Source organism: Pristiophorus japonicus, chromosome 10 (genome assembly GCF_044704955.1).
Source record: "Pristiophorus japonicus isolate sPriJap1 chromosome 10, sPriJap1.hap1, whole genome shotgun sequence".
NCBI classification, from domain to species: Eukaryota; Metazoa; Chordata; class Chondrichthyes; family Pristiophoridae; genus Pristiophorus; species Pristiophorus japonicus.
In genome coordinates, this window is record NC_091986.1 from 48,638,591 (window position 1) to 48,652,374 (window position 13,784).

General features: G+C 49.8%; 1 protein-coding gene across 1 annotated transcript in view; it reads right to left on the reverse strand.

The window, feature by feature from the left end:
* The window catches only part of LOC139274984 (collagen alpha-5(IV) chain-like), a 269,200-nt gene that overhangs the window by 18,303 nt on the left and 237,113 nt on the right, over positions 1-13,784 (reverse strand). Inside the window, exons 41-43 of the mRNA XM_070891801.1 lie at positions 12,152-12,202; positions 11,314-11,499; positions 9,546-9,679 (exon numbers count right to left, since the gene is read on the reverse strand). Coding sequence (XP_070747902.1) covers positions 9,546-9,679; positions 11,314-11,499; positions 12,152-12,202 — 371 coding nt within the window. The remainder of the gene's footprint in view (positions 1-9,545; positions 9,680-11,313; positions 11,500-12,151; positions 12,203-13,784) is intronic.

Sequence of the window (13,784 nt, forward strand, 5' to 3'; positions counted from 1 at the left end):
TTTGCCTTGGGTTTCTCTGCCCTCCACTTTTACTCATCTCTTTTCTGTCTTTTGCTTCTGTCTCCATTTTGTTTCCCTCTGTCTCCCTGCATTGGTTCCCATCCCCCTGCCATATTAGTTGAACTCCTCCCCAACAGCACTAGCAAACACTCCCCCGAGGACATTGGTTCTGGTCCTGCCCAGGTGCAGACTATCCGGTTTGTACTGGTCCCACCTCCCCCAGAACCGATTCCAATGCCCCAGGAATTTGAATCCCTTCCTGCTGCACCACTGCTCAAGCCACGTATTCATCTGAGCTATCCTGCGATTCCTACTCTGACTAGCACGTGGCACTGGTAGCAATCCCGAGATTACTACTTTTGAGGTCCTACTTTTTAATTTAGCTCCTAGCTCCTTAAATTCGTCTCGTAGGACCTCATCCCTTTTTTTATCTATGTCGTTGGTACCAATGTGCACCACGACAACTGGCTGTTCCCCCTCCCTTTTCAGAATGTCCTGCACCCGCTCCGAGACATTCTTGACCCTTGCACTAGGGAGGCAACATACCATCCTGGAGTCTCGGTTGCGGCCACAGAAACGCCTATCAATTCCCCTTGCAATTGAATCCCCTATCACTATCGCTCTCCCACTCTTTTTCCTGCCCTCCTATGCAACAGAGCCAGCCACGGTGCCATGAACTTGGCTGCTGCTTCCCTCCCCTGATGAGTCATCCCCCTCAACAGTACTCAAAGCGGTGTATCTGTTTTGCAGGGGGATGACCGCAGGGGACCCCTGCACTACCTTCCTTGCACTGTTCTTCCTGCTGGTCTTCCATTCCCTAGCTGGCTGTGGACCCTTCACCTGCGGTAAGACCAACTCGCTACACGTGCTACTCATGTCATTCTCAGCATCGTGGATGCTCCAGAGTGAATCCACCTTCAGCTCCAAATCCGCAACGCGGTCCATCAGGAGCTGGAGGTGGACACACTTCCCGCACACGTAGTTATCAGGGACACCGGAAGTGTCCCTGAGTTCCACATGGTACAGGAGGAGCATATCACATGACCGATCTCTCCTGTCATGACTTAACCCTTAGATACACTTAAATTGGCGATAACAATGTTAACAGATTACTTACTAATATAAAAAAGAAAATCTACGCACCAATCACCAGCCAATGACTTACCCCTTTGGCTGTGGCGTCACCTTTTAATTTCTTCCTACTTCTTTTTTGCTTTTTCTCCTGGCTGGAGCTGCACAAGCTGGGCCTTTATAGGCCTCACCACGCATCCCGGATTTGCGCTGCTCGAACTGCTGCTCCTCCTCCGACGTTGGGCCTTTATAGGCCTCACCACGCATCCCGGATTTGCGCTGCTCGAACTGCTGCTCCTCCTCCGATGTTGGGCCTTTATAGGCCTCACCACGCACCCCGGACTCGCGCTGCTCGAACTGCTGCTCCTCCACCGACGTTGGGCCTTTATAGGCCTCACCTCGCACCCCAGACTCACGCTGCTCGAACTGCTGCTCCTCCACCGACGTTGGGCCTTTATAGGCCTCACCACGCACCCCGGACTCACGCTGCTCGAACTGCTGCTCCTCCTCCGACGTTGGGCCTTTATAGGCCTCACCACGCACCCCGGACTCACGCTGCTCGAACTGCTGCTCCTCCTCCGACGTTGGGCCTTTATAGGCCTCACCACGCACCCCGGACTCGCGCTGCTCGAACTGCTGCTCCTCCTCCGATGTTGGGCCTTTATAGGCCTCACCACGCACCCCGGACTCACGCTGCTCGAACTGCTGCTCCTCCTCCGATGTTGGGCCTTTATAGGCCTCACCACGCACCCCGGATTTGCGCTGCTCGAACTGCTGCTCCTCCTCCGACATTGGGCCTTTATAGGCCTCACCACGCACCCCGGACTCGCGCTGCTCGAACTGCTGCTCCTCCACCGACGTTGGGCCTTTATAGGCCTCACCTCGCACCCCGGACTCACACTGCTCGAACTGCTGCTCCTCCTCCGACGTTGGGCCTTTATAGGCCTCACCATGCACCCCGGACTCGCGCTGCTCGAACTGCTGCTCCTCCTCCGACGTTGGGCCTTTATAGGCCTCACCACGCACCCCGGACTCACGCTGCTCAAACTGCTGCTCCTCCTCCGACGTTGGGCCTTTATAGGCCTCACCACGCACCCCGGACTCGCGCTGCTCGAACTGCTGCTCCTCCTCCGATGTTGGGCCTTTATAGGCCTCACCACGCACCCCGGACTCACGCTGCTCGAACTGCTGCTCCTCCTCCGACATTGGGCCTTTATAGGCCTCACCACGCACTCCGGACTCGCACTGCTCGAACTGCTGCTCCTCCACCAACGTTGGGCCTTTATAGGCCTCACCTCGCACCCCGGACTCACGCTGCTCGAACTGCTGCTCCTCCTCCGACGTTGGGCCTTTATAGGCCTCACCATGCACCCTGGACTCGCGCTGCTCGAACTGCTGCTCCTCCTCCGACGTTGGGCCTTTATAGGCCTCACCACGCACCCTGGACTCACGCTGCTCAAACTGCTGCTCCTCCTCCGACGTTGGGCCTTTATAGGCCTCACCACGCACCCTGGACTCGCGCTGCTCGAACTGCTGCTCCTCCTCCGATGTTGGGCCTTTATAGGCCTCACCACGCACCCCGGACTCACGCTGCTCGAACTGCTGCTCCTCCTCCGACGTTGGGCCTTTATAGGCCTCACCACGCACCCCGGACTCGCGCTGCTCGAACTGCTGCTCCTCCTCCGACATTGGGCCTTTATAGGCCTCACCTCGCACCCCGGACTCACGCTGCTCGAACTGCTGCTCCTCCTCCGACATTGGGCCACTTATAGGCCTCACCTCGCACCCCGGACTCACGCTGCTCAAACTGCTGCTCCTCCTCCGACATTGGGCCTTTATAGGCCTCACCTCGCACCCCGGACTCACGCTGCTCAAACTGCTGCTCCTCCTCCGACATTGGGCCTTTATAGGCCTCACCACACACCCCGGACTCACGCTGCTCGAACTGCTGCTCTTCCTCCGACGTTGGGCCTTTATAGGCCTCACCACGCACCCCGGACTCGCGCTGCTCGAACTGCTGCTCCTCCTCCGACATTGGGCCTTTATAGGCCTCACCACGCACCCCGGACTCGTGCTGCTTGAACTGCTGCTCCTCCTCCGATGTTGGGCCTTTATAGGCCTCACCTCGCACCCCGGACTCACGCTGCTCGAACTCGAAATCATCATAAGCACCTCAATTAGATCACCCTTATATCTTCTAGTCTCGAGAGAATACAAGCCGAGTCTATGCAACCTGTCCTCATAATTTAACCCTTTTAGCCCCGGTATCATTCTCGTGAATTGGCGCTGCACCCCGTCCAAGGCCAATATATCCTTCCTGAGGTGCAGGAAAGACAGTCACCATTGAACATATAAATCATTTAATCTCTGTTCCTACAGTCTCATTTCATGCTGTATCGTCACCACTTCCAATTATTCATCTCCTGAATTCAGCTGATGATATTGTTCCCGTGTTTGATGGTGTCCTGCCTGTCAGGCATTTCTCATATTTCACATCATAACCGGAATTACATTTCTTTCAAAATTAGTTTGAGGACAACATATGAGGAATAAACACATTAAACCTACATCCGTATGGGATATGTGGAACATTCTTTGTTCCAGTCCTACATAGGACCGCTCCCTTACCACTTTTTCCGGTACATTGATGACTGTATCAGTGCCTTTTCCTGCTCCTGCCCTGAACTAGAAAATTTCATTCACTTTGCTTCCAATTTCCACCTTTCCTTCACCTTCACATGGTCCATCTCTGACTCTACCCTTCCTTTCCTCTAATTTTCTGCCTCCATTTCTGAGGATAAGCTACTGACAAACATTCATTATAAGCCCATTGACTCCCACAGCTAACTGGACTATGCTTCCTCCACTCCATTTCCTGTAAGGGCTCTATTCCGTTCTCCCAGTTTCTCTGTCTCCATTGTATCTGTTGCCACCTTCCACAGTAGTGCTTCTGATACGTCTTCCTTTTTCCTCAACCAAGGACTCCCCTCTACAGTGGTTGTCATGATCCTCAACCGTGTCCATTCTATTTCTCGCACTTCTGCTCTCACCCTTTCCCCTCCCTCCCAGAACTACGATAGCGTTCCCCTTGTCCTCACTTTTCACCCCACTACATTCACTACATTCAACAGATCATTCTCCGCCAATTCAGCCATCTCCAGTGTGATCCTACCACCAAACGCATCTTCCCCTTCCCTCGCCTTTCAGCATTTCGAAGGGACCACTCCCTCCATGACACCCTGGTCCACTCTTCAATCACCCCCAACACCCCCTTCCCTTCCCAAGGCACCTTCTCGTGCTAGTGCACGAGATGCAACACCTGTCCTTTCAACTCCTCCCTTCCCACTGTCCAGGGCCCCAAATACTCCTTCCAGGTGAAACAGCAATTTACTTGTACTTCTTCTAATTTAGTATACTATATTTGCTGCTCATGTTGTGGCCTCCTCTACACTGGGGAGACCAAATGCAGATTGGGTGGCCGCTTTTCAGAACACCTCTGTTCAGTCCGTAAGCATGTCCCCGAGCTTCCGGTTGCCTGTCACTTTAATTCTCCACTGCATTCCCACTCTGACCTCTCCAGTCTCGGCCTCTTACACTGTTACAACGGAGTTCAACATAAGCTCGAGGAACAACACCTCATCTTTCGATTAGGCATTTTACAGCCTTCTGATCTCAACATTGAGTTCAACAATTTCAGACCATAACCTCTGCTCTATATTTTTTCTTTTTTTTCTCTCCCATGGCAGCTGTTGATAATTCTGCCATTTCCATTTACCAGGTGTCCGCATGCCAGACACGAGACTCCCAAAGCAAGCGCTCAACTTGGAGCTCCTTCACGGCAAACGAGCCAAAGTTGGGCAGAGGAAATGTTACAAGGACACCCTCAAAGCTTCCCTGATAAAGTGCAACATCCCCACTGATACCTGGGAGTCCCTGGCCAAAGACTGCCCTAAGTAGAGGAAGTGCATGCAGAAATAAAGCACAGGCAGCGGAAAGAGCGTGCAGCAAACCAGTCCCACCCACCCTTTCCCTCAAAGACTATCTGTCCCACCTGTGACAGGGACTGTGGTATTGGACTGTTCAGCCACCTAGAGTGAAAGCAAATCTTCCTCGGTTCCGAGGGACTGCCTATGATGATGATGATGACACTCATCATTTGTTTCTGAACTTGTTACAACAAGGCTACGGGAGCGGATGGATCCCTACTGAGGAACTGAAGTATGGCAGGGAGGCACTACTGGCGCGAAAACACGACCTCATCTCACTCATCTGGAGGGAGGAAAGCATGCCGGGAAATCTTAGAGTTGCAGTGATCGTGACCATCTTTAAAAAAGGGGACAAGTCCGACTGCGGCAACTACAGATGAATCTCCCTGCTATCAGCCACTGGGAAAGTTGTCGCTAGAGTCCTCCTCAATCGTCTTCTCCCCATGGCCGAGGAGCTCCTCCCGGAGTTGCAGTGCGGATTTCATCCCCTCCGGGGCACAACGAACATGATTTTTGCAGCGCGACAACTGCAGGAAAAATGCAGGGTACAGACCTTACAAAGGCCGTTGACACTGTCAAATGCGAGAGTCTATGGAGTGTCCTTCTCCGTTTCGGATGCCTCCAAAAGTATGTCACCATACTCCGCCTGCTCCACGACGACATGCAGGCCGTGATCTTTACCAACGGATCCATCACAGACCCAATTCATGTCCAGACCGGGGTCAAGCAGGGCTGCATCATCGCCCCAACCCTCTTCTCAACCTTCCTCGCTGCCATGCTCCACCTCACAGTTGATAAGCTCCCCGCTAAACTACAGAACCAGTGGGAAGCTGTTCAACCTTCGCCGTCTCCAGGCTAGGTCCAAGACCACTCCAAACTCTGTCATCGAGCTACAGTACGCAGACGACGCCTGCGTCTGTGCACACACAGAGGCTGAACTCCAGGACATAGTCGACGTATTTACCGAAGCATATGAAAGCATGGGCCTTACACTAAACATTAGTAAGACAAAGGTCCTAGACCAACATGTCCTCGCCGCACAGCACTGCCCCCCAAACATCAAGATCCATGGCATGGCCCTGGACAAAGTGGACCACTTCCCCTATCTCGGGAGCCTCCTATCAACAAGAGCAGGCATTGATGATGAGATCCAACACTGCCTCCAGTGCGCCAGTGCAGCCTTCGGCCGCCTGAGGAAAAGAGTGTTTGAAGATCAGTCCCTCAAAACTGTCACCAAGCTCATGGTCTACAGGCTGTAGTAATACCCGCCCTCCTGTATGGCTCAGAGACGTGGACCATGTACAGTAGACACCTCAAGTCGCTGGAGAAATACCACCAGCGATGTCTCCACAAGGTCCTGCAAATCCCCTGGGAGGACAGATGCACAAACATTAGCGTCCTTGTGCAGGCCAACATCCCCAGCATTGAAGCATTGACCACACTTGATGAGCTCCGCTGGGCAGGCCACATAGTTTGCATGCCAGACACGAAACTCCCAAAGCAAGCGCTCTACTCGTAACTCGTCCACGGCAAACGAGCCAAAGGCGGGCAGAGGAAACGTTACAAGGACATCCTCAAAGCCTCCCTGATAAAGTGCGACATCCCCACTGATACCTGGGAGTCCTTGGCCATAGACCGCCCGAAGTGAAGGAAGTGCATTTGAGAGGGTGCTGAGCTCCTCGATGATCGTCGCCGAGAGCATGCAGAAATCAAGCGCAGGCAGCGGAAGGAGCATGCAGCAAACCAGGCTCCCTGCCCACCCTTTCCCTCAACGACTATCTGTCCCACCTGTGACAGAGACTGTAGTTCTCATATTGGACTGTACAGCCACCTAAGAATTCATGCTAAGAGTGGAAGCAAGTCTTCCTCGATCCTGAAAGACTGCCTATGGTGATTAACTTGTCCCATTACTATCATCCCTTTTGTCTCTTAATCTCTCCTGCCCTCCATCCTATCACAGTCCTTCCCTTTTATAATTTCCTCCCCTCCCCCTTTCAACTACATTTGCTTAAAAACCTGTTACGTCTCTACTCTAACCTTTTCCAGTTCTGACAAAGGGTCATCAACCTAAAACATTAACTCTGTTTCTCTCCCGAAAGATGCTGCCTAACCTGTTGAATGTTTCCAGCATTTTCTGTTTTTATTTCAGATTTCCAGCATTCGCAGTATTTTGCTTTTCTGTTAAACCTGACCCATTCAGCAAACTGACCCATCAGCACTTAGGAACAATAGCATAGTAATCCAGAGGCCTGGACTAATGATCCAGAGACATGAGTTCAAATTCCATCATGGCAGCTGGGGAATTTAAATTCAGTTAATTAAATAAATCTGGAATAAAAATCTAGTATCAGTAAACAACAATCTGCTTCACTAATGTCCTGGCCTATAAGTGAATCCAGACTCACAGCAATAAGAACATAAGAACATAAGAAATAGGAATAGGAGTAGACCATACGGCCCCTCGAGCCTGCTCAGCCATATGGCCTGCTCCTGCTCCTATTTCTTATGTTCTTATTGCTGTGAATCTGGATTCACATATATGATCATGGCTGATCCGATCATGGACTCAGGTCCACCTCCCTGCCCACTCCCCACAACCCCTTATTCCCTTATCGTTTAAGAAACTGTCTATTTCTGTCTTAAATCTATTCATTGACCCAGCTTCCACAGCTCTCTGAGGCAGCGAATTCCACAGATTTACAACCCTCTGAGAGAAGAAATTTCTCATCTCAGTTTTAAATGGGTGGCCCCTTATTCTAAGATTTTACCCTCTAGTTCTAGTCACCCCTATCAGTGGAAACATCCTCTCTGCATCCACCTTGTCAAGCCCCCTCATAATCTTAGACGTTTCGATAAGATCACCTCTCATTTTTCTGAATTCCAATGAGTAGAGGCCCAACCTACTCAACCTTTCCTCATAAGACAACCCCCTCATCTCCGAAATCAATCTTGTGAACCTTCTCTTCAAAGCAAGTATATCCTTTCGTAAATATGGAAACCAAAACTGCACACAGTATTCCAGGTGTGGCCTCACCAATACCCTCTACAACTGTAGCAAGACTTCCCTGCTTTTATGCTCCGTCCCCTTTGCAATAAAGGACAAGATTCCATTGGCTGTATCTGCATACTAACTGTTGTGTATCTGTAAAGCATGCACTCCCATGTTCTGCCACCCTGAAGTCCCAAAGGATCCCAGCATCCCTTGGGAGCACTGTATATAAGCCGGCCCCTAGGGCCTGTTCCTCACTATGGAATGTCTTAATAAAGACTGAGGTCACTGTTACTTTAACCTCCCTGTGTGCAGTCTCATCTGTGTTAGGAACACAACACTAACCTTTTGTGTTTCTTGCACAAGTGCCCCCAGGTCCCGCTTTACTGCAACACTTTGCAATCTCTCTCCATTTAAATAAGAGCCTGCTCGTTAATTTTTTCTGCCAAAGTGCATGACCTTACACTTTCCAATATTGTACTACATCTGCCAAATTTTTGCCCACTCACTTAGCCTGTCTATGTCCTTTTGCAGATTTTTTGTGTCCTCCTCACACATTGCTTTTCCTCCCATCTTTGTATCGTCAGCAAACTTGGCTACATTACACTTGGTCCCTTCCTCCAAGTCGTTAATATAGATTGTTCTGCCATTCAATGAGATCATGGTTGATCTGTATACTAACTCCATCCACCCACCTTATGTCCATATCACTTAATACCCTTGGTTCACAAAAACCTATCGATCTCAGATTTAAAATGATTAATTGAACTAGTATCTACTGCTTTGCGTGAAGAAGTGTTTCCCACCTTGTCTCCTGAATGGCCTGGCTCTGATTTTAAGGTTATGTCCCCTAGTCCTAGACTCCCCACTACCTGTCAATGTGCTGGGATTAAACAACGTGAGATAACCCACCAATCACCCCATCGCTGCAATCCTGTGACTAGCTTCCTAAATTATTTTAACCAAATACCTCGGGGGTTGTTTTCACCTTCACCCCCATAGTTAACTTGTGGATCAGATCGACTGCATGTTATAGGAGCCGCCTGGTTTTATTTAATCGGGTGGGCTCTCTAACGGGCGGACGGTTTGCTGCCCCAGTTAACAGCCCGAGCAACGATGGTGAAAATGACCCCTTCGTGTCGATACTTGCATAGAAAGATAAATTTGTGGCGGTTTTTAGCTCTCGGTGTAGAATGTCCCATGTCAGGATTGGAGATTTGGGCAAGGCATTCACTGCTCCTGATTTGTAGGTCACATGATTACCTGTCGATTAAAATTCATGGATAGAAGTACATAGAACGTGTAGCACCGAAACAGGCCATTTGCCCCAACTGGTCCATGCTGGTGTTTATGCTCCACACCTGCCTCCTCTCACTTTACTTCATCTCACCTATCAGCGTATCCTTTCATGCCCTTCTCCCTCACATGTTTATCATGTTTCTCCTGAAATGCATCTTTGCAGAACAGTGATTACTCTGATTATACTGATATTAACTTACAGGAGATCCTGGGAATCCTGGGTCTCCCTTAGGTCCTGGAAAGCCTTGGAATCCTGATTGCCCTTGCTCTCCTTTGTTTCCCTTGGTTCCATCCTGTCCTGGAGCCCCAGGCTCTCCTTGCACACCAAGGGCCCCTGTTAAAAGGAAGGTGTGGACAGGACTAATCAGATACTCACCAATACTATTAATATCCTTCTGAACAAGCCCCAAACTCCATGTGCACAGAGATCAGTGGCTCTACAGCTGAAAATCTCCATTACACTTTTCCGATTGCAAAAGAATATTCAAGCAGCAACCCTTGAATTGTTCGGGAGACCCTTATCTGTGGCACCAACGTTGATGTCAATTTCCAATCTCAGCCAATAGAAAGGGTTGGGAACTAATCAGAAATGCTGTTCAATAGTCATCTGAGAGGATCATGTAGGGTTACCAACTCTCCCAGCCTGTCCTGGAGTCTCCAGGATTTAAAGACTGATCTCCTAGGCAATCCGGGAGAAAAGCCAATGGTAATTGGCCGTAGAATTGGCAGACCCAACGTGCTCCTCGTGTCCTCTCATCGCTGTCCGCCCCGGGGACTCCTCGGCCCACAGTTCCTATAACAATAACAGTGGCACAACCAACAGCTCAATGCCATGCTCTGCTCGCCAGGTGCCTGGTGGTAGGGCCGCCACATTGACATCTAAAACCTTTTCGGTTTAAAACTCCTTTGTTTAATGTCTCATTGTAAGACGGCACCTCTGACAGAGCAGGACTCCCTCAGTACTGCAGTGTCAGCTTGGATTATGTGCTCAAGTCTCTGGAGTGGGACTTGAACCCATGATTTTCTGACTCAGAGGTGAGAGACAGTTCTATGCACTGAGCCATGGCTGACTCGTGCAATTGTTCCACTCTCAGGAAGACTTGAAGAGGGAACGGGTACGGTAGCATAGTGGTTAAGTTGTGGACTAGTAATTTAGAAACCTGGACGAATGATCTAGAGACATGAGTTCAAATCCCACCACAGCAGCTGGGCAATTTAAATTGAGTTAATTAAATAAGTCTGGTGACCGTGCAAAGTAATGGTGAGCATGAAACTATCGAATTGTTGTAAAACCCCATCTGGTTCACTAATGTCCTTTAGGGAAGGAAATCTGCCGTCCTTACCCGGTCTGGCCGATATGTGACTCCAGACCCACAGCAATGTGGTTGACTCTGAAATGGCCCAGCGAGACACTCCTTGTACCAAACCGCTACGACACAGACAGCAACAGTTCAAGGGAGTGGCTCACCAGTACCTTCTCGAGGGCAATTAGGGATGGGCAATAAATACTGGCCTTGCCAACAACACCCACATCCCAGGAATGAATAAATAAAGTAAAAAAGTCATTTACATGACTTTTTTGCAAATAGTAGGACCTGATTCCAATGGCAGGAGGGTCGGTAACCAGAGGACACAGATTTCAGATAATCGACAAAAGAATCAGAGGGGGAGATGAAGAGAATATTTATGATGTTATGATCTAGAATGCACTGACTAAAAGGGCGGTGAATGCAGATTCAAAAGGGAATTGGATAAATACTTGAAAAGGAGAAATTTGCAGGGCTATGGGAAAGGAGCAGGGGGAGTGGGACTAATTGGATTGCACGTTCACAGAGCCGGCACAGGCATGATGGGCCGAATGGCCTCCTCCCGTGCTGTATGGTTCTATGAGGAGTTGGAAGTTAGTATAATTCTAACAATTCATCATCACAGCTATCTTCAGTCAACCGCTGAAATCCGGCACCTTACCTGGTCGGCCTGTTCCTCCCGCAGTTCCTTTTTCACCTTTCGGCCCCTCCAGAGCTACATTTGGTGGGCCGGGGAGGCCTGGGTTGCCCTGCTGGCCTTCATTGCCAGGGAACCCCTGCTCTCCTTTGATACCCGGAACTCCAGGCGACCCTGGGTATCCCGGTAAACCAAGATCACCTTTCACACCTGTTGAAAGAAGACATCATTAGCCCATGAGGGTTATGTAGGTCCCAACTCCACAGATTAGCATGGTTAGACACAACCGCACTCCTGTTCTGCCCCAGTGGCAGAGAAACTCTTGGGCAAGAGGGGAAATTACGGATGCATATAGAGACAACACGATTCCACATCATTTGTATTCTGTAACTATCCTCCACTCACTGCATTTTGCTGGAGAAGTCACCCTGCTTTTATCAGGTGCAGTTGCTGTGGTTTCAGTCATGCTGTAGTTGCTCTGTTTAAATAGACACTGCAGACTGTTTGTTGTGGTGCGCTGTTTAAACAGACAGTTTCCTGAGTAAATAGATTTTGCTTTAAAATAGACTGCTGGCCGCGAGTGCTGCCGTAAGTCCCACCCCATCTCCAACTCATTGGCTGACAGGGTGATGTCAATAGATAACCTTGGTAATTCCCTCTGTGTTAGTTCTACATTAACTTTGTGACTATGCTATTCAGCTTCAGTCTTTATTTGATTTAAACATTAGGATCCTATAGTCTGGACAGGAAGGCAAGGTGACTGTGTTAACCAGCACGCTAAAAGCAGCCGAGAGAATTAAAGGAGGAGAGAGACATGGAGAGGCAAAGATGGAATCATTTATTTAGGAAGGGCTGACTTTACCTTTTATTCCAGGCAGTCCGGGAGTTCCAGGCATATCTTTTCCTGGGACACCTAGACAATTTTCAAAAAGCAAAAATTGGACATTAGATGCAAGTGTACATATTTCTACACTTGAACTGGTGTTTCTAATATAGAGCAGATTGATAGCTATTGGGAATTCAGGCATGGTTCTCCCCCTCCCTCCCCTTCCCTCCCCTCCCCTCTCCTCCTCTCCCCTCTTCTCCTCCCTCTCCCTCCCCCTCCCTCTCCCTCCCCTCTCCTCCTCTCCCCTCTCCTCCTCCCTCTCCCTCCCCCTCTCTCCCTCTCACTCCCCTCTCCTCTCCCCAACTTCTGTCTGAGGCTGAACCAGACTCTTTGCAACCTTGCTGTCATATTTGACCCTTTAATGACCATATAGCCACAGTATAACTAAAGACCACCCATTTCCACCCCAGTAACATCGTCCGTCTCCACCCTTGCCTCAGCTCATCCGCTGCATAAACCCTCATCCGTGCCTTTGTTACCTCCAGACTTGACTATTCCAACACACTTCTGGCCGGCCTCCCACATTCTACCCTACGTAAACTACAGCTGATCCAAAACTCGTCCGTACTCACACCAAGTCCCGCTCACCCATCACCCGCTATGCTCACTGCCCCGTGTCCTAACTCACACCGAGTCCCGCTCACCCATCACCCCCTGTGCTCACTGCCCCGTGTCCTAACTCACACCAAGTCCCGCTCACCCATCACCCCCTGTGCTCACTGCCCCGTGTCCTAACTCACACCAAGTCCCGCTCACCCATCACCCCCTGTGCTCACTGCCCCGTGTCCTAACTCACACCGAGTCCCGCTCACCCATCACCCCCTGTGCTCACTGCCCCGTGTCCTAACTCACACCCAGTCCCGCTCACCCATCACCCTGTCACAGACCCTGTTTACATAGGGAATTCCCATTGCCACTGACTCCAATGGCATTTTGCAATGATCGATGCTGACATGAGAAGAGTGACACCAGGAAGTGAAATTTGTGGACAGGAAATGCACACTCGCACAAGGATTTAGTCGATCTCCTGTGCTGTTGCACAGAGTCCAGATCAAGTAGGGTCTTCAGATGATGTGGGATCAGAGGGCGGGGGATAATTGGACCAGGATGTGAAGATATAAATTAGTCTCCATTTTAAAATCATACATTCTGTCCTTACTTTAATATTTCCATTGTAAATTCATATGCCCACATTTATATTGGAAATTTCCAAAGTAAACTTGTTATGCTGTAATTACACTCTGCTGCCAATGATGGCGCTGCAGCTCCTTCCCCAGTGGGATGACAGAATCATAGAAATTTACAGCACAGAAGGAGGCCATTCCACCATCCTGGTAGTCACATGATCTAACAATAATGGGAGTTGTTGACCAATCACAGCGACCGATTTGTATCAATGAGTCTACAACAGACCCAGACATGAGACGAGGAAACCCCCAGTGGTGGAGAGCTTTGGGACCCAGAGGTCCAAAGTCCCCTGTTCCTCCTGAACGCGCTACACTCACCACACTTAACGTTTTAAATTACTCCCAAAATATTATTTTCTCAAAGAAATCTATCTAATTGAAAGAAATCTATATAACCTACTTGATCTTATGTTACAACTCGT